The sequence below is a fragment of the Leptodactylus fuscus genome, chromosome 2, assembly GCF_031893055.1.
Source record: "Leptodactylus fuscus isolate aLepFus1 chromosome 2, aLepFus1.hap2, whole genome shotgun sequence".
Classification (NCBI taxonomy): Eukaryota; Metazoa; Chordata; class Amphibia; order Anura; family Leptodactylidae; genus Leptodactylus; species Leptodactylus fuscus.
Genome location: NC_134266.1, coordinates 110,069,677 through 110,091,994, shown reverse-complemented (window position 1 = coordinate 110,091,994; position 22,318 = coordinate 110,069,677). Strand labels below are relative to the sequence as shown.

The 22,318-nt window shown below is 42.4% G+C and overlaps 1 protein-coding gene across 1 annotated transcript in view; it reads right to left on the bottom strand.

Moving 5' to 3' along the window:
* Positions 1-21,466, bottom strand: part of CYB5R1 (cytochrome b5 reductase 1) — a 45,171-nt gene extending 23,705 nt beyond the window's left edge. The window contains exons 1-4 of the mRNA XM_075264400.1: positions 21,452-21,466; positions 16,621-16,767; positions 14,179-14,251; positions 8,077-8,180 (exon numbers count right to left, since the gene is read on the bottom strand). Of these exons, the coding sequence (XP_075120501.1) occupies positions 8,077-8,180; positions 14,179-14,251; positions 16,621-16,767; positions 21,452-21,466 (339 nt within the window). The remainder of the gene's footprint in view (positions 1-8,076; positions 8,181-14,178; positions 14,252-16,620; positions 16,768-21,451) is intronic.
* Positions 21,467-22,318: the final 852 nt, after the last annotated feature.

The window sequence follows — 22,318 nt, the reverse complement described above, 5'->3', positions numbered from 1 at the left end:
TGACAATGATCCAAAGCACACCGCCAGGGCAACGAAGGAGTGGCTTTGTAAGAAGCATTTCAAGGTCCTGGAGTGGCCTAGCCAGTCTCCAGATCTCAACCCTATAGAAAACCTTTGGAGGGAGTTGAAAGTCCGTGTTGTCAAGCGACAGCCCCAAAACATCACTGCTCTAGAGGAGATCTGCATGGAGGAATGGGCAAACATACCAACAACAGTGTGTGCCAACCTTGTGAAGACTTACAGAAAACGTTTTACCTCTGTCATTGCCAACAAAGGATATATAACAAAGTATTGAGATGAAATTTTGTTACTGACCAAATACTTATTTTCCACCATAATTTGAAAAAAACATTCTTACAAAATCAGACAATGTGATTTTCTGGATTTGTTTTCTCATTTTGTCTCTCATAGTTGAGGTCTACCTATGATGTAAATTACAGACGCCTCTCATCTTTTTAAGTGGTGGAACTTGCACTATTGGTGACTGACTAAATACTTTTTTGCCCCACTGTATAAACTCAATAAATAGTAATCAAAAAAGCCGACAGGTTTACATCAATGCTCAATTCAATAAATTTCACCTGGGTGGATTCCCTGGGAGCTTGAACAGGAATATATATATATATATATATATATATATATATATATATATATATATATATATATATATATATAGCAAAAAAAGGTACAAAAAGGTTCAATTAGGGTTCAGGAGTAAAATAGATACTGTATATTTAGGTATATATGCACATGTTACAACTAGTGGAGCTTCAGGTCCAGGTGACAAATAATTTGCAAAGATGACTAGGGTGGTTCCCTAACACCGGAAATTGAGATGGGTGAGAAACCTATATTAACCCAGGTCATTCTATTCAGAGCATGCACTCTGGAGGAAGGAACGATGTTTCCGCAACATGTCTGCAGTTTTTAGATGGTTTACATTTCTTTTCTTTATTTTGGTATCGACATCAAATTTTTTGTCATTTTATGATGATTAAAAGTTATATTTTATCATCGGAAAGTTGCCGGAGAAATTTGTTTTTGCCGTGGAGATATTACACTCAAGGAATAGAGTGTGTTGCTGTGCACCCCGAAGAATTTAACCATTGAAAGGCCGATGTCTGAAATCAACCTGTGGGTGAGCTGAACCTTTTTTTACTGTATTTTATAGGCTCTACTCACTCCAAGGGCCCAAAACACTTTTTTTTTTTAAGGCTGTACTCACTCCAAGGGCCAAAAGCACTGTTGGTGCGAGGCTGTACTCACTCCTAGGGCCCAAAACACTGCTTTTTAAAGGCTGTACTCACTCCAAGGGCCAAAAGCAGTGTGTTTTAAAGGCTGTACTCACGCCAAGTGCCAAAAACTGAATCTCTGCTGTTTAAAGGCTCAACTCACCCAAAGAACCAACAAATCTCTGCTGGTGCAAGGCTGAACTAAGTTAAAGGGCCTAAAACGCTGCAGGTAAAAGGCTGAAGTCACCTAAAGGGCCTCACTCTCTGCTGGTAGCTCAGCTTAAGGGCCTATAACTTAATTTGGAAGGACTCCTGTTAAGGGCTAGAAAAGTGAATTTTGGAAGGTCTTACCACATCTCTCTCTCACACACACACACACACACACACACACACACACACTCAAATTCCATCTGTGGTATGTCATGGGCAACGTGATTTAAAGGGGTGCTTGATAATGTTTTTTGAGCTTAAATTTGGGTTTGTGTCCATCCATTTGGGGAGTAAATAAGGTTTCCAGGTATTTTCCCACTTTGATAGAGGTTTTTTTGAATGTGGAAAGTGTGTAGTTGTTAGGCGTGTGGTGTGTTAGATGCCCCCAGGCATGCTTCCCCTGCTGTCCCAGTTGCATTTTAGAGGTGTTGGCATAATTTGCTGAGGTTTAAAAGTGGACTTGGTGACCCTCCTGAGTCGAATGGTGGGATCCCCTGAAACGAAGCATTTTCTCCCATAGACTATAGTGGGGTTCGATATTCGTTCAAATAGTCGAATATTGAGAGGCTATTCGAAACAAATAACGAACATTGAATATTTTACTGTTCGCTCATCTCTATTCTTGATTGCAGGACTGCAGGATTGTTATACTTCCTGAGAATGATAGGCTGTATACCTAGCTTACGGCAGTGTTAAGGGAGACCACTGCAACAGCCAGTCCCAAAGGTACCCAAGTCACCTCTGTCCACTCCCAGGTCCACCTCACTCAGCCAGCGTTTCACCTCCTCTACCAGTGCCACAGCTACAAGCATTAGTAGTAAAAACTTCAGCAGCCAGTACAGTATCTGGAATGATGAACCAGAAATTTTTCAGCTTGCAGCACCAACTTCTCTCTCGACAACCTTGAATACTACTCCTGTACCTCCCTCAACACTGCATCATCCCTTTGGACTGGGCGCTGGAATGCCACACCTATCTGGGGACTCAGATTAGGGCAATAGTCCCTCTTCTAAGAAATCTCTTTTCTGCTCCTCATCTCCTACTCAAACCCCACAAGGTTTCACTGCCAATCACTCCTCTGATGAGCGCCCCGTCTCTCCTCAAACACATCGACAACATCATCATCTGAGGAATACCCTGAGGAGCTCCAGAATCCCCTAAATATTCTGGGACTGCTAGATGGCAAGTAACTCCCTCTCCATACTTCGCTTACAAGGTTTTATTTCTGTGATGTTAGTCATAAGCTTTTCTCCATGATTATCACAAGTGTTATCGAATTCGTACACCACTATTGCATTTATCTATTTGCACACTATATATTTTTTTTAATATATTTTCATGGCCTACTGTTGCCTTTACCATGCACTATGTTACTGTATCATTTCCTGCAGTATTGGTGTGTCTTCCATGACCCCCCAATAGCACCCCACGTAAAATACTTCCACTGTCAATCTCTGAGACACAAGCTCACTCCCTTTCTCTTAGGATGACCGTCATAGGTGCCTAAACTTATCCAAGTATTTTCCAACTACACCCTCCACCCTTTTTTTTTCCCTTCATCTCCCCTTCCTGCTACTCATACTCACATTTACTGCCTGCAATTGCGCACCTACCGCATTACCAACATATTGGATCTGAAAATCATCTCCTTCAATGTCAAGGGTCAGAACATTCTGGAGAAGTGATCCCAAGTCTTCTGCACATCGCCCAAAATGCGAACTCAAATCCTGTGTGTATAGGAAACACACCATGCCCCTCGCATTCCTTCCTTCAAAAATCACTGTTTCCCTTTCTGGGCCCATAGCAATAATCCAGAGGGGAAGGCCAAGGAAGTATCCATATTTTTCCTGTTCCTGAAGTGTGAAATTCAAGACTATATACACCATAGCCAATACCTATGCACCCAACACAGATCAAACATCCTTCTTACTTCACACCCTTGGTAAGTTACAAGACTTTTATGAGGTGATTTCAGTCTCACACTAAATCCTGTCATTGACTTCTCTATGGGGAGGTCATATGTTGCCTACAATAAACTAAACAAAGTCCGTGAACGATTATACACCATGCATCTGTGTGGTCCATCCTACAAACTGACCTTAGACTATTTATATTTTTCACATGCGTGCCAATCTTTCAGCAGAATAGACTACGTCCTTGTCCATCACAACCACTTTCCACAGGATCACCGGTATCCTGTTCACTCCGAACACAACCAATGTTCCCCAAACAATTCTGCTGGAGACTCAATGTGTCTCTTCTGCTGGATGGGCTATGCATATCAGACCATAAACAGACTTTCACTCACTTTCACCAGGACCACTCACAAAACACAATGTCCCCATTAAACCAGTGCTCTAAAATGTGGCCTTCAGGGGACTCTGATTAAACACGGCTCACATAGGAAAAGGGAAGCAAGTGCTAAACTAAAAGAACTCCTCTCTAAACTTGATATACTTGAAATGCAACATAAACACAAACTGCATCTGTCCACCCTCTCAGATCTCACCATTATTGGCAATGAAATTCGCACACTATTGGAACATAAACAACAAAAACTGCATCAAATTGAAGCTAGAATGTTGTATGAATGGGGCAACAAATCAAGTTGCTATCCTGCTCGGGCACTACATGAATGCAAAGTGCAATTTTACATAATTTCCATCAAGTGTTCAAATAGGACAGTAACACATCTAACTAACAAAATAGCCAAAACCTTCCACGACTACTACAACTATCTTTACAACCTTCCACACCCACATTCCACAAATCCCACACCAACCTGTTCCAGGTCTCTCACTCAATACATACAGGACACTGCACTCTCAGCATTGCCTCAGGAAATTGTCTCTCAATTGGAGGAGCCTTTCACAGCAGAGGAACTAGATCATGCCATTACCTCCCTTCAGGCAAAAGTCAGGGCCCAGATGGCTTCACAGTGTTTCACACAGAGGTATTTTTCTCCTCTTTGCCTTTAACGATTCTTCGTTAGGAACACCCTTCGCTTCCTCCTTCTGCTATACCCATGTCACTGTCCTTCCAAAAGAGTGCAAATACCCTAAATTGTGCCCAAGCTATAGGCCCATCTCCCTGATTAACACTGCCATGAAACTATTCTTGAAATTACTTGTGAACCGACTGTATACCCACGTAGGAGCCATGATTCACCCAGATCAGGTGGGATTCATTCTGTCTAGGGAGAGAAGGTATAACACTCTCAAAACATTCTCCATCAAGCGAGACGTCAGTAGACCCTTCTTCCCTATCTGGACGCTAAGAAGGCCTTTGATAAGGTGGATCACTGTAGGAGTAAATACTAAAACATAACTTTTACTAATATTTGTTTAAAATTGGCCTAAATAAAATAACACAATTGCAGTATGACTTCACTATTATCAGGCAACAATTAGTATTTTTATTGCCTTTCCTATACAGTCATCTACAAAATAACTTTTTCCCATATGTAGCTCTCAGATAGTTTGTTGAGAACCACACAGTTTACCCCTTGATATCTGGGTACTAACGAATGCAGAGACCAGAGACCCAGTTGATCAGGTAGCAATCAACATCTCCCACCAGGTGAATGAAAGCTCTGTGGTCTATATACTACATATGCAAGGCTGGCTATGGCAGATTATGTATGAGGGGTCAGACATGGACGAGTCCGAGCAAATGTCATTTATGATGCATGACATTTGGTTAATGATAGGTCGTGCATAGAATACATAATGACTGTTGATATCTGTATATTATATATATTGTTGACTGTAATAGGCAATATTAAAATAATGCCTGCATGATGCATGATACTGTTGTCATAAGTTATCATGCATCTAACACAATGTTATGTATATACATATCCCCCCTTTAACTACTGTCTGAGGTTAAGTTGAAAACCATTTTAGCAGCCTGGTATACTGTGGATGCAATGATAAATACAGGCTCCACAATATAGAAATACCAAGCAGCATATGTGAACATCACTGCAGAACGTTGTGATGAATGGAGCTATTTAAGGTCTGGCTGGGACCTGTTGTGCCACAGCCAGCCTTGCAATGGATCCTATGAGCACTCAATACATGTGAACATCACTGCAGAACGTTGTGATGAATGGAGCTATTTAAGGTCTGGCTGGGACCTGTTGTGCCACAGCCAGCCTTGCAATGGATCCTATGAGCACTCAATACATGATTGACACTCCTGGGAGGCAGCCAGACGTTACAGAAGGCGTGCCCAATAGGAACACGCCACGTCTTTGGTGGGCGGACCGGGAGGTGGGGCCTTTGCCTTAAATCCTTGAGCTAGTCGGCGCGCACGCTGGCAGTACAGAGGTACCGTGTCCCACCATCAGGGGCACGGGAATTGCAGTTTTAACTGCAGAGACATCGTTTCCCATATCAATATCCTCCTGATGAGCTAGTTACCCTAGCGAAACGCTGTGTAGAGGGGAAACCAGGGACCTCTAAAGCAAATGGGGAGGACCTGGTAACTTAGTATAGCAGAGTAATTGGAGACTAAATAACTCTGGGGCCGTGCCGCATCTGGGCTCCTATGAGGCTGTAAGGTAGACAGTTTGACTAACACTACACAGGGAGAGATGAAATTACGGCTTGTGGCTAGGCTGCAGTGCTAGGAAGTGCTCCAGACCTTATTATTGGTATACTGTGGATGCAATGCTAAATACAGGCTCCACAATATAGAAATACCTAGCAGCATATGTGAACATCACTGCAAAACGTTGTGATGAATGGAGCTATTTAAGGTCTGGCTGGGACCTGTTGTGCCACAGCCAGCCTTGCATATGTAGTATATAGACCACAGAGCTTTCATTCACCTGGTGGGAGATGTTGATTGCTACCTGATCAACTGGGTCTCTGGTCTCTGCATTTGTTAGTACCCAGATATCAAGGGGTAAACTGTGTGGTTCTCAACAAACTATCTGAGAGCTACATATGGGAAAAAGTTAATTTGTAGATGACTGTATAGGAAAGGCAATAAAAATACTAATTGTTGCCTGATAATAGTGAAGTCATACTGCAATTGTGTTATCATTTTATTTAGGCCAATTTTAAACAAATATTAGTAAAAGTTATGTTTTAGTATTTACTCCTACAGTGATCTAGTTTAGTACCTTGAGTAAATTACCCGTCAGTGACTCTTTGATAAGGTGGTTTGGGGTTTCATGGAGGTCACCCTTTCCAATGTTGGCCTAGGCCAAAATGTGATGAACCGTATTCGCTCTCTTTATAACTCTCTGCAAGCCCAGATCAAGGAAAACTGTTTACTGTCCCTTCCCCTCACCACAGGTAATGGCATGCATCAGGGATGCTCATTAATGCTATCCTATATCCCCTAGTGCTGGAACCGCTCCTGTCAGTGGCACAATCCCAGCATCCATGGATTCCACTCAGGTAAGATCTACCTTAAACTATTTGCAGAAGATGTACTCATTTTAGAAACTACAAACTCAACATCTCAAAGAGTGTAGCTCTGAATATAGCGCTGAACACTGGCACCAACGAACTATCCTGCTGCCTACCCATTCACTAGGTCCACCAAATCTATAAAATTACCTCGGTATCCATTTCTTGGCGAAGCCTTCAAAGTCGTACGCTCGTAACTTTCTCCCCCTAATCAACAGTATACAAACTGTTTTAGACCACTGGGACCCTAAAGGATTCTCATGGTTCAAACATGTATATACCTTAAGAATTACTATCCTCCCCTGTCTTCTTCACCTTTTCCTGACCTTTTCCACTCAACTCCCCAGATCATTCTTTAAGACACTTAAGGATATTTTCACCAAATTCATATGGATCTCTAAAACACCTAAGATAGCCTAGCTAACCCTTTTTAGAGCTAAAATTCAGGGTGGCTTTGGTAGTTCCAAACGTGTTGTCAGCTTCACTCCTGTGACTTCTATTTTATTGCTCTACATCTTTCCCAATAAGCTCAACAAACAGCTCCCTGATTCGTTTAATACTAATTGTGGCCCACACCGTCATTCCTAGATTGTGGAAAAGCACCTCAGCTCTCATATTACGTGACTGGATTTAAGGGATCCTCAGTATCTGATGCATGGAACTCATGCTGTCTGAACTTAAGCCAGATTCCATGCGCCCTCAACAGACTTGGAAACTAATGGAATGTATTCCAATACTTCACAGCCTTTAATGTTTTTCTATGAGGTCCAGCCACTGTTTCTTCCCTGACCACACCTGCTCCTGGTGACATGACACCTTAGCAGGTAAACTCATCCTCGACTCCCTCAACTACCTCCTTCCACCCATCCCACTTTACTCTCTCTGCCTCCCCCCGTATACTAGTCTCAATTACCTCTGTTCATATAGTCTCACTACTGTTGTATGTTTCTTGAAATCTACTGTTCCTGCTGCATCAAGACTTTGTTTACTAGTATCTTGTTTTTACATTTCCTTGTACTATGTAAAATCTTTAATAAAGATATAATTTAAAAAAAAAATGAGACTCAGTGGTTTACAAGAATATGTAAGTATTCCATGTCTGCAGGACTTGCAAGTCTGTATTTATTTTATATCAATTGGCAGTTGTAAGTGACTCAACTATAAACAAAAAAGACATCTATAAGCATTACTATACACTTATATGACTTTACCTTTATTATAAGATCAACATATCCTTTATCATTACAGCATACTGGAGTATAAGGTCTCACCACAAGATTGCCATTGATTCTAGATGATAGGTAGACAAATTTACCTATGAAAAACACAGAGAACACAGATATATAAAAGTTACATGGGTTGTGCTATTAAAGGGGTTCTCGTCTGTATGCAAATGAGTTCTTTCACAGCACTGGGGGTGGTCCCCAGCGCTCAAAAAGCACTGGGGGGGAATCCCCAATGCTGCGAGAGAACTCTCCAGTGCCGCCTCCATCTTCTTCAGAAACGGCTTCTATGCGCATCTTCTTCCGAAGCAGGGTTCAAACTTCTACGCATGCGCAGTCAGCACTGCTGTCAGGCCTTGGGCAGAGCCGACTGCGGATGCCCGCCTAGTGTAAGCAGCCATTTTCTTGTGAACGCTTACACAGTAAGCTTGGGTAAGCGGTCACAAAAAAATGGACGCGTGCATGTGCAGTCGGCTTTGCACGAGTCCCGATAACAGAGCCGACTGCACATGCGTAGAAGTTTGAACCCAGCTCCGGAAGAAGATGCGCTATCCCTAGGTGTGATCGAGAAAAAATGTGATTTTAATGATAGAATTCCTTTAAGGACACTTATTCCCACTTTAGTGGTGAATGGAGTGGCAGTCATTCAAGTGCACTGGTACTTCATTTACAAGGAGACTTTAGCGTGACTTTCTGTCCCCTGTTCCCCCAGCAATCTGAAACTATTCCCTATCTTGTGCATATGGGATAAATGTCCTTGATAGTATAACCCCTAATCAAATTCAGAAAAAAACGACAATATGATCAAAACATATATTGTGTTAAGGTAGTAATCCACTGATTGAAAAAGTTTGCACCTGATCAATGTTTTTAACCCACTGCAGATTTTGGCAAACAATCACTGATGCAAATTACTGACCAAAACACTGTGAGTAAGCCTTAAGTTGTGGTCAACTGGAATGAACTTGCAGCAGGTTAGCAATTTACTTCATTAATGGTTGGAGCAGGGCCTCTTTAACCATAGAGTCAACAGGGTCCTGTTGGGACAGTTGGATAGTCCTGCACATGCTGTACCGACGTTACGGTCTGCCCCAGTTGCATACAATGATGAAGCAGGGAAACTTCTGTTTCCTGCTTTGCACTTCTCTCTGGGAGCTGCAGGTGCGATGCGATGATGTTACTTACATCGTGCCTACAACTTACTGAAGATCACAGGCCGAGACAGCAGGGTTGCTAGGAGAGGTGAGTATTTTTTGGTGTGGTAGGAGAGGAATATTAAACTGTGGAGACAACTGCAGGGCTATGAAGATGGCCTTGGAATCATTTTAAAGATGAGATTCTCATCCCAGGATCATCATCTAGACCCTTACAGATCTAGAGTGATTCACTGGTGAAAACCATGTTCAGCATTGAGATCCCAATACAGATCTCAATTTCTGACAGTATTTTTAACAGTGAATTGCTCTGAATCTGTAAGGGCTATCATAATGATCTTGGTATCATGTTCATAGCCCTAACAGATCCTGAGATATGCAGCTCAAACGTCTATTCCTCTCTCCAGCCTCAGGTAGCATCTTAGGCCGGGTTCACACGGAGTTACGTGCCGCGAGATTTGGCACGTAGACGCCGCGTGACCCTTTGCGTGCCGTACACGCTCCCATTCATTTCAATGGGAGCGGGGAGCGTATGCGCCGCGCTAGTTTGCGGCCGTGCATTTATTCACGGCCGCAAACTAGCGCGGCGCATACGCTCCCCGCTCCCATTGAAATGAATGGGAGCGTGTACGGCACGCAAAGGGTCACGCGGCGTCTACGTGCCAAATCTCGCGGCACGTAACTCCGTGTGAACCGGGCCTTAGAGCTGTGTGAAGGAGGAAGGAGGAGTATGAGCAGAGCTGCAGAGACAATGATACATCATCATTATCTGTAAATAAGCTGTATGTGACTCCGGGAGGGTAGGGTAGAGAGGACTTCTGTTCATGTTATCCCCTCTCCTATCAATCAGAGAGCATACTATACTATTGCGCTTTGATTGTAACATAGAGGGATAATATAATACCCTTCTGAGACTTATTAAAGGGGTATTTTTATGTAATACCCCTCTGAACATAACTAGGAAGTTTATTGATGCTGTGACCCAGATGTTTACCATCATCCAGGTTGCAGCGTCAAGAGTTGCACCAAACACTTACAGAACACATACACAAAGTAATCAATACATTTTACATTTTTCACTGTCCCTGTACTGTCCATAACTGATCTTTATAGAGTAAAATACGCCGATCACCTCTCTTGCAATATCCTTTACAGTCTACAATGATAGCAATAACTATTATCACTAGAGATGAACATATAAAATATTTCTGACGGGCAAAAGTTCCATCAGTCAGAACATATTTTTCACCAATGAGACCTTTGCACTGGGCCCACCAATGTGTTAAAAAAGGCCTTGAGTAAAGGAGCCACACGGTGGCTCAGTGGTTAGCACTGCAGCCTTGCAGCGCTGGAGTCCTGGTGTTCAAATCCCGCCAAGGGCATAAAACCATCTGCAAGGAGTTTGTATGTTCTCCCCGTGTCTGCATGGATTTCCATCCCATATTTCAAAAAACATACTGATAGGGAAAAATGTACATTGTGAGCTCTATGTGGGGCTCACAATCTACATTTAAAAAAAAAAAAAAAAGGCCTTGAGTAGGTGTCAGCTGACAATTTCAATGTATCTCCATTGTGTCACATTGTAACATGCGACCTAATGCTACTGCAACACTACAGCTCTAGAAAATACAAACTTGTATGGTGGAAGGTCACAAGTACCATGTAACTTTTTTTTTTTTTTTTTTTTTTTTACAATAAATTTGTCTCCATTTTTGCTCCAAATATTTGTCTGATGGTGAGACAGAATTTTGGAGCTTCTATAACCACTCCATACTTATGAAGGTCTGTATGACAGATTCATAAATGTGTCTAAAACTACAAATGGGATTCGTAGTTTAAGACAGTGCAATATAATATGAGAAAAGTTATAACGTCTTGAAACTCAAACAAAAGAATCAAAAGCTGCAGCCAGAGATGCGAAAAATGGCATCTGGTGGAGACATGGAGCAGGGCCAGGAAATGTAGTATTTTTTACTCAGAGATTTCTCATAAGTGACAATTCATCTATCACTGAATACAAGGGACAACTATCTGAGACAACAAATCACCCAATAGTCATCCAATGTGTTGGTACCTGTACATTAGCAAGTCCTTGCTACAATATAAACGTCTAGAGGTAAACACTGATATCATTACTATGATGATGCTTATTTTAAAGATCAAGTGTATGTTCTGTTGCTGACTACAGAATGAAGCTTGCAGGATATGCCAACTAATCAATGCAGTCTCCAACCTTTGTGTAGATCATGATATCGCAACTCAACAGATTTGCTGTGACCATAATCTCTGCATCAGTTGCACATACTCCATCGCAACACATTGCAGAGATGTTTACATATTCTTTCACATTTTGGTTTAATTAGTCCTGTAGTTTCTTTAACGCTAGGTTCACACCTGCGTTCAGCTGTCCGTTCTGTGGTTTCCGTCTTCTGCATGCCAGAAGACTGAAACCACAGACCGGGTCCGGCTGTGAGCGGCGGTGAGCGTTTTATGCTCTCCGCCGCGAAACCGTTTTTTAAAATCCGGACACAGAGTACTGCATGTCCGACTCTGTGTCTGGATTATAAAACCCGGTTTCGCGGTGGAGAGCATAAAACGCTCACCGCCGCTCACGGCCGGACAGCTTTCTCACCCATTCAAATGAATGGGTGAGAGAGACTCCTGCAGGTTTCCGTCTCCTGCCTCTGTTTTATGCAGGAAACGGAAACCTGAAGTACGGACACCTGGGCGCAGATGTGAACGAGCCCTAAGTCAGTTTTACGTGGTGGATGATTTTGTCCCTGAGAAAGGAGTGGTTGTCTTCTGTTCCTGTCAGGCTGTAGCTGATGGCCTGGAGGTAGCAGTTCCCATCGCCTTTGGTTTCATATCTATGCACTGATGTTACAGCACCATCTACTGTCAGTTCAATGTAAGCACTGGACTGCATTTTCCAACAAGAGGAAGCAGCTGTGTAACTGAGTATGATAACAAAAGATCTGCACACTTTTTTTTTTTTTTTAAATCTTATTTTATTTGAGATCTGCACACTTTTTAACCAATTAGAGACCGGGTGAGAAAACCAGTGAAGTGATAACATTGTGGCCTGGATGGATATAGTCTGGCCTAGGCTATTTTACATCCCCTGGTATAGAGGTTATCTGAGCACATTAAACTAGAGGCTGATGAAGGGGGGCATGAAACTAGGGACAGAGGTAGTGGACATGAAACTAGCGACAGAGGTAGTGGACATGAAACTAGCGACTGATGTAGGAGGCATGAAACTAGTTGCAATGATGGAGGGAAAACATTAAACTAGTGGCAGATGAAGGGGGTTATTAAACTGGGGACAGATGAAGGGGGTATTAATCTGGGGGCAGATGAAGGAAGGGACATTAAACTGGTGGCAGATGAAGGGGGTATTAAACTGGTGGTAAAAGGAATGGGGTGGGGACATTAAGTAGGGGGTGATTAAGAGGGACAATAAACTGGGGACATTAAAAAAATGGGGGTCACTGGACAAAGACACTAAGCTGGGGACAATTGGAAAGAGACATTAAACTGGGGACAACATGTCCGCCTCTAGTTGCCCCCAGCTTAATGTCACCCACCAGCTACCCCTACGATTCAATGTCCCCCTCAAGCTTCCCCAGTTTAATGTCCCACTCTAGTTGCCCCCAGTTTAATGTCCCACTCCAGCTGCCATCAATTTATTGTACCCCTCCAACTACCCCCACTGTTTATATACATTATAAGGTGGGGGCATATAATGTTAGGGTGACTGTAGGAGCATTATACTGTGTGGGGGCATTTTATTATTTGTTACCCATAATTTATTTATTTATGAATTGTTTCTACAACTTGTATTTATTAACTGATTTTTTTTTCTAATAATTGATCCTTTATATAACCATGACCTTACAGTGTGGCAAATATGAGTCTTGCAAATTGCTGTCAAAAATCTTTATTGCCAAATGGATGCAACTACTAGACCTCTAGCACATAGATATGAGCGATCCCACACATGCGCCGTGACACTGATGAGGAGCACCACTGCTCCCAGCCAACCGAACGCTCTAGGCAGTCTCTAAGCGCCGAGCTTCTAATCTAAGAAGCCAGAACTACTTTGCATGCGCGGGCTCCTGACAGAGATAGAGATGGTGCTCTCTCTGATTACGGCCACCCGACGCATATGCACTAAAGTTAAAACCCACCATAAGATTAGCCACATGCTCAGGAAAGTTTATGGGCATGCGCAGAAGTGCTGCTCGACGCGGGATCAATTCCCAACAAATTCTATTCATTATAATGTTCTTTATGTTTCTTTTTTTGGCCTGTAATCACATCTGTTCCAGCGGGCCAGGCATTTTGATTTGTACCCTAATAAATATGTACCATACCAAGTTACTATACCCTTTTACTTTGGCCACTCCCTCCCTGGGACCTAGCTGGGAGTTCCCAAAGGGACACTTTTACTCATACTCTGGAGTTGTATATGTCTGTAAGTGTCAGTCCTATTACACTTGAAAAAGGGGTATGACCCCGAAATGTACGTCGTGTTTTTGTGTCTTCAATAAAGACCTTCCTTTAACTAACTCTGTGAAAGCATGGTCCTTGGGAAGATTCCAGGTGAATCCTGATCCTGTCCATGGTTATTTATCAATCCCTTTAACATGCCTCATTTTACTTAAACATATATATTCATAATATATCCATATTGGAACTATAAAAGGTATTAATAAGTAAGGTTACACTTTGCATTTCAATCTGCAGTTTTATTGATAAACTCATCTATAACTTAGCAACAAAAAAATCCTCACAAATTTAATGGACAAGGAATATTAGTGGAAAAAAGGAACCTTCTCTTCTTAGAAGGGTATGCATGGTCTAATAAGTCACTGTACCGTCTCTCTAATGACACTTTACCCCTTCTGATCCAGATATTGAATGTGTAACTTACCTGGTGGAAGTCCCAATGTTTGACTTGAGGATGGAAGAGCAAATCGAAATTTACGTGTATTATGATTTATAACCTGCAAATTAAATGAACTCAGTATGAGAAGGAGAACAGAAGCTGCTCAGATAATAAATAGGATATTATAATTAGATTATTACATTTATATATGGATGAGATGCAGTTGGATCTCCCTGATTCTATTGATCTTGTCAAAAGTTTGCAGGACTGGGATGAAGCTCCCTGACCTGGTTTTGAATGCTTTCCCCTGCCCAGTTTACTTAGGGAAAAGAGATCATTTAAATTACTGTTCTAGTGAAGATACATACAGACGACACAATGACATCATCACATCCACCTTCATGGGGCTAGATGACGCGCAGACCTAAGGGTAAGTTCAGACGGGCTTTTTCGGACCGGATTTTGACGCGGAATCCGTGTCAAAATCCAGCTCAAAAATCCGCATCCCATTGAATTCAATGGGTTCCTTTTTCCATGAGCAGTTTGTTCCGCAACTGGATGCCGGTGCACTTTATGTACTGCATCGGCATCCAGTCGTGGCTAGCTGTTTTTTGGACCAAATTCTGAGGCAGCATCTGCCTCAAAATCTGGTCCACAAAACCCTGTCTGAACTTACCCTCAGGCTGCTTTCACACAATCAGTGTTTGGTCAATGATTTTGTCCACTGATTGTTCCAAATGGCTGGGTCCTTATGAGATTGTGGAAAAGGTGGATGAAGTGAATCATACCAGTGAAGAGAGGAAGCCTTTTCAGATTTACTATATTAACCAGATCAAGCCCAGGAAAGACAGAGAATCATTGACAGCCGCAATACCTCTTGTAAATATACTGTAGTTTACTATCACTATCAGTGCACCAAAAACAGCCGGTAAAGGAGTTCCTGCAAAGCAATAAATTTGTAAATTTTCTGATCTACAAGACCATACACACTTAATGAAATACCATAAAAAGACTGAGCCTTTTAGTAAAGTAAACATTCAGATACCAGAATCATGTTGAGAGGTGGTGTCCATTGAGGATAAGTGCATATACTGTATGATCTGGGTGCAGACTAGTGCAGATTTGTGCAGGCTGTTAGACAAATAAAAATCTTAAATAACATATTTGTTAAGATTTGCACTGGTGGAATTAGCGCTTTGCTGTTAGATCAGAAGTTTGTATATATTTAACTAGCATCTGCCCGCGACTTTGTCCGCGGGTTGTTTGTTGGCGCTGACCCGCGGATACGTATGCAATAGGCGCTGGCAATAATCCGCCTGGGTTGGCGTCTTGGTTTTGCGACATGTATGTATATGCGCCGTATTTGCGAGCACCCACCTCTTGCACGTTGTAGGTGGCCCCCGGCCCTTTCAGGGACCCCACAACCACCCTACTGCGTCCCCCGCTCTCCAGCGCGCAACAACCCACTGGCCGAGGCGCTGCTTCCGCCGCCAGCAGGCTCCTGACCCCCTCTCCAGCAGGCTCCTGGACCCCTTCCCCCCTCCCATCTACAGCCAGCTCCCAGCACCAACCCCCCCCTCCCCTCCAGGAGTCTCCCGGCATCAACCCCTCCCTCCAGCAGTGTCCCGGCCATAATCCCCTGCTCCCTTAGCAGGCTCCTGGCCCCCTCCCCACTCCCGTGCTGTCGGTTGCAGAGCCGATTGCCCCCCGGCCGTACTCACTCAGTATGTGGAGTGGAGACATGCTGCCTGCATTTCCGCTACTGTCAGTCACCGCCGGCAGAGGCTGAATAGTGAGGAGGCACGCCGTGCGCACACAGGCGGCACAGCAGACACACACCACGGAGTCCCACACCAAGGCTGCATGGCGGCGGCTATATAGCGCCTCCCACCCAGTTGTGCGATCCTATGGGCGAATGGCTGAAGGGCCTAAGATGATGTCATCTTAGGTCCTTTAGCTCAGCATGGTCATGAATTTGGCGGCTCCGGTAGCGAAGTACGGGCATTTAGCCGCATACTAAGTAGCCTATGTATTAATTGTGGTTCCTATCTATGTATGTGGCAAATTTCATGCAAATCCATTCAGCCGTTTTTGCGGGATTGAGGAATAAACATCAAAACTCACAAATATAATATTAGTAGGATTAAAAAAATTTAAACTAAAAAAAATTAACAAAAGATTTTTCACTAGCAGGGCTGCTCAATAGATGGCAACTTTTGTTCATCTGAGACAAATCGGTATTTGTTCAATTTTATTATAAACCAAACAATTTGGAATAATTGTGTCAAACCTGGTTTGTGATGAATCGGTTTGCCCATCTCTGTATGGCAATGAATTGTTGACTGCAAATTTCACAAAACATTGCAAGCACTTTTGGGAAACTTTGCAGTTAACCATTTAAATAAACCACCAGGAGCATAGTATCCCTTTTTATGCAAATATATTGGATCTGCTTGAAAAAAAAAAACAGTGACTAAGAATACTTACTTTCTTGTGAATGAGCCGTAGCCTGTATTTTTTGTTTGGATCCCGAAGGGTCACACAGTTCCTTTTCTTATTCATCATGTAATTCCCAGCAGCCACACCAAACATAGTTAATAAGACCATGCCAATGGCAAAAAACGCCCCTTTTATCTGTAAAAGAAATCCAGATAGATACATAAATCTACTCATACTGTGATATGTCATGTAAGGGCTCGTTCTTATCTGCGCCCGGAGTCTCCGCTTTCAGGTTTCCGCTTCCTGCCCGAAACTGGGCAGGAGACGGAAACCTGCAGGCATTTTTCAAACCCATTTAATTGAATGAGTTTGAAAAGTGTCCGGCCATGAGCGCCGGTGAGCGTTTTTTGCTCTATGCAGCGAAACCGTTTTTTTTTTTTTTAACCGGACACAAAGCCGGACATGCAGTACTTTGTGTCCGGTTTAAAAAAAAACAAAAGAGAGAATTTTCAGACAAGCCTGGGAGCCCTTAACAAGGCTCCTGGCTGTCATGGCAACGTGACGTCGGCCCTGGAGCATGCTCGGTCCGGGGACTGATCGGAGGCATTAGATCCGGTTGTCTACCGCTTAAAGCAGTAGACACCCGGCGGCTATGGCGGCCGCCTGGCTCCCGGGCGGTTGCCATAGTTACAGACCCGACATGCGCCGTACTATTATGGCGCATGTCGGGAAGGGGTTAAATGAATAGGAGCCACAACAGCAGGGGCTGCAAAATAGGACTGGAATAGAACCTTTTCTATATGGAATGTCGGCCCATACACGGGACCGTGAAATTCACGATCGTGTGTACCGGCCCATAGAAAAGAATAGGTCAGTGCAGAGGCCCCACATTGCAGAAATATAGCTTTTTTTGCCTATTTTACTGTGTTTTTTGTGGAGCCAAAGCCAGAAATGGATTGTGCAGAAGGTAGAAGTATAAGAGCTTCCAATGTATTTCCAATTCCTTTTGTAGCCATTTTTGGCTTTGGCTTAAAAAACGCAGCAAAATCAAAGGGAAAAAAGCCTCCCATTGATTTCAGTGGGTTCCACGCGGAAAATGGAACCCATTGAAGTCAATAGGAGACTTTGTTTTTAGTGCTGATTTTGACGCAGGGTCTGTGCCAGAATCAGTGCCAACTTTCTCCATGTGAAAGCACCCTAAGGAGCTAAAGGTAATACCATGTGCATACCAGGATGCATAGTAAGCATTGGAACCATAGACACAAAATGTTGGAAAATTTCAGGAGTTCTCATTTTTATGGCAATCACTGAGTAGAAGAAAATGAGACATTATCTGTATTCTGTGGATTAACATGATCATGGTGATACCAAACTATTTTTATGTTCATGTTTTTTGATAGTTTTCCAAAAATCTAAAGCCATGAAAAATAAATTCCTTTGCGTTGTGATATTCTGGCATTCATACCGCTAATATACCGGTATTTCTACACACAGCTGTGTAAGGCATCTTTTTTATGGGACAAGGTATAGCTTTTATGATACCATTTTGGGCAGTGTGTTAAGGTTAAATCACTTCTTTGAGAGAATAAGGGTGAAAAACAACGGTGTCCACCATATGGGATAAATAATTTAATATTTTTATAGTCTAGGAAATTTTAGATCAGATAGCTAATGTGTTTTTTGTTGTTGTTTTTTTTTTTTTTTTACTTTTGTTTAATTATTTACCTTTATTTTATGGAAAATAGGGGGATTTGATTTTTTTTTTTTTTTAATTTCTTTATATTTGTAAAACTTTTTTAAAATGTTAAAAGCTTTAGAACAAACATTAGAATATATAGAACTTTTTAAAGAGGACCTTTCACCACTTTTGGGCACATGCAGTGTTATATACTGCCAGAAAGCCGACAGTGCGCTGATTTCAGCGCACTGTCGGCTTTCCCGATCTGTGCCCGGTGTAAAGAGCTTACGGTGCCGGTACCGTAGTGCTCTATGGTCAGAATGGCGTTTCTGACCATTAGCCAGAGACGTCCTTCTGCCTCGCGGCGCCAATCATGCTGTGCTGTGGAGCGGGGAGGAACGCCCCCTCCCTCTGCTCACAGCGCTCGTCCATAGACGAGTATTATCAGGGAGGGAGGGGGCGTTCCTCCCGGCTCCACAGCACTGCGCGATAGGCGCCGCGAGGCAGAAGGATGTGTCTGGCTAATGGTCAGAAACGCCCTTCTGACCATAGAGCACTACGGTACCAGCACCGTAAGCTCTTTACACCCGGCACAGATCGGGAAAGCCGACAGTGCGCTGAAATCAGCGCACTGTCGGCTTTCTGGCAGTATATAACACTGCATGTGCCCAAAAGTGGTGAAAGGTCCTCTTTAAATTTAGAACTTAAAAAATTCTTCTTTGTCTAAATTCTGCAGTTACGTACTATTTGTAACCATTAACTTGAACCCTGTGAAAAGAAAAAAAAGAACACCATAACAAGTATTTTACTGCAATTTCTAGACACAGGATCATTTATAAATAACTTCCACTGAGAAATTAGGTGTTACAGAGAAATTTATAGAATTTAATTTGCTAAATCTTCAATTAAAGGGGCTCTATCACTAGGAAAAGTCATTTTTAACTAATCACACCTTTGCATAGCCTTTAGAAAGTCTATTTCACACTTACCTATAGTATGTAGATTGCCTCAGTGGTTTCTGAATAAGTCTGTTTTTATTCATATGCTAATTAGACTGGTGCACGATAGATCGTGCACACCTCTCCTATTGTTTTCTATGGGAAACTGCTGCTGCTGACTCAGCTTCCTGGTTGCTTCACACACATAGAAGATAATAGCAGAGACGAGTGTTGCTGGAAACTTCCTGAGCTGGCTGGAAGCTCATTAGCATATGAATAAAAACTGACTTATTCAGAGACCACTGAGGCAATCTACATACTATAGGTAGGTGTGGAATAGACTTTCTAAAGCCTATGCAAGCATGTGATTAGTTAAAAATGACTTTTCCCAGTGATAGAGCCCGTTTAAAGGGGCTCTATGAGCAAAATCATGCTGCTAGAGCCCCACATATGCGTGCATAGCCTTTAAAAAGGCTATTCAGGCACCGTAAATGTTATATTAAACTACCCCCCCCCGTTTTAAAAAAATAACCTAAAAAAGAATGTTCTCTACTTACGGATCGTGCACGCTGGGCGGGCATTCAGGGTGTGTCTTCATCTTTTTCCATGCCTCTTCTTCCTCCGATGATATGAAAACACGGCCTGGGCGCATGCGCAGTAGCATGCGGCTTCTACTACGGCTACTGCGCATGCGCTCCAGCTATCACTGTCCGTTCGTGAGCGCTGGAGGAAGACGGGACCGGAGGACATCGGTGGAAGAAGAGGCGGGGATGAAGATGAAGACACACCCTGAATGCCCGCCCAGGGTGCACGTTCGGTAAGTAGAGCACATTCTTTTTTAGGTTATTATTTTAAAATGGGCTATGCACGCATATGTGGGGCTCTAGCAGCATGATTTTGCTCATAGAGCCCCTTTAAAGGTTTGTATTTCGTACACTTCAAGAACAGTGAGGGTGTTGGGGTACAGTGGCAAAACAGTGAGGTCTTGGCAGGGTTAACTGTCTCTGATGGGGTGTTCTCTTTCTCCAGTATTGTTGAGTGATAACTGTTTCGGGGTACATTGTCAGCAGGGTGAGATTTTGGTAGCTGCTTTACTGGCCGGGGTGTAAGGAGCACACACGCCTGAGATGACTCTGCTATTCCCTGTCACTGGGATGAAACTTGGTCCAGTCATCTGCCGTGGAAAAGGCAACTGGGGGACACAATTCTAGTGTTCTCTGCTGCCTGGGTGCAAGTCTGCAGTAAATTTACTTCTGGCTTCACAGCTTAACGCCCTAAAACCCTAACAACTAACTTCTCTAACAGAGGAAAGATGGTCACCGCTTGCACAGCACTGAGACTATGAATCAGGAGAGATGAGCACTCTCAGCGGGAAGGAGGAGAGTTGCCCCTCCACCTGATACTGTCAGCTATGTTTTCTACCTGTGCTTTGCTACCCGAGGCCTTAGCCGAACAGAAGTTTCTAGACATTTTGCTGACCCTTTTTACACATTGTAGACCAACTTTGAAGCCCTTTTGAATATGTTAATATCATCATTATTCTGCCTTTATTAAATATATGAAATATATTTTGTAATTATTTATTTGACAGATATCTCTATTGTACATAGAATTTCCTTAAATACAAGGGGTTTTCTATCTGGTGGTAAAAAAGATCAGCAAACATAGATCCATGTGGAATGTTTTAAAAATGAATAAGGCACTTGGAGGGGTGAACATTGGTGTATGCTTCGATGTGTTGACAGCAAACCAATTGATATGCTTGGGAGACATAAGAATATATAGGAATGACATACATATTGCAGAAATTTCTGTGTGAATGAAAATATGTTCCATACAACCGAATAGGGTTATTCTTGCAGCATATGCAACTTGTAAGCTCTGTTTCAATCAATGGCTCAGTCACAGCAATTTCTGTAACAAATCTTCCATTATTCCCTTATTAGGGTGTAATTTTAAGTTTTTTTTTTTTTTTTTTTTTTTTTAAATAAAATGAAGAATGAAATTATTCTTAGAAAAAAATAACAAAAACCAAAGCCGCATGTTAATATATACTAAACCACTTAGATGTTTTAAAACTTAAACCTTTAGCGCTTTCAGCCTGCAGTTTAGCAGTTTAGTTTTGCAGTGAAATTTTTGAGCACAAAATAACCTAGTCTGAATATACTCTAAAGAAATCTATTTCAAATATCCATTTAGAATTGTAAAAGTGAAGTACATTACACAAGTACATGCAAAATAGTTTATAATCAGATTCACTTACCTGGAGAAATCCCATATTATGACATGAAAGAATAAATCAGCAGTGAACTGAGTTTTGAAGAAGCTATGAAAGAAAGTGCATTATGTTCTTGCAAGTGCCAGATCTAGCTAGGCAGTGTACAAGGTACAGCTTGTGCTCTCAGGAAGGAGATGCGATTTAATGGTAGCATAAAACGATTGTCTATCATTATGGGAGGCAGCTTGGCACAGCCAATGCCCCTCCTTTTACTATCTCATATTATGCCTATATTGGGAATATGTTTAATAGCTCTATGACATATTAAGTCAAGTATTCTTTTTATGTTTATTACTATAAAATGTATAATGATATCAGAAGTAGCAGAATGTCTGTGGTTATGAGTTGCCAATGCACAATAACTTAATGTAATAATTTTGCTTTTTATGCACACGAACAAGTGTAATTCTGTGTCTTAAACCGGACCCCTGTTGTAAAAATACTGCATCTTTGCTGAAGTGGAAATGCGGCGATTTCAAAATCTTTAGCCTTAGGCCCCCCCATAAACGCAGCTTTTTTTGTTGCAGTTTTTTGAGCCAAACCCAGGAGTGGATTGAGCAAAAGATAGAAGTATAAAAGCCTCCTATATATTGCTCATTAATTTAGAAGCCATTCTTGGCTTTGGCTTAAAAAGCCACAACAAAATCTGCAACAAAAAAGCTGCATTTCTGCAACGTGGCTTCTGCCAGCTAGTTCACACGGGGCAATGAGGCAGATATTGACAGCAGATTTCGCCTCAAAATCTGCCTTCATACAATGGTGGTCTATGGAGACTGCTAGCTTTTTTTTTTTCTGCTAGCAGGTTTTTTCTGCTAGCAGAAAAAGAAGCGACATGACCTATCTTCAGGGCTA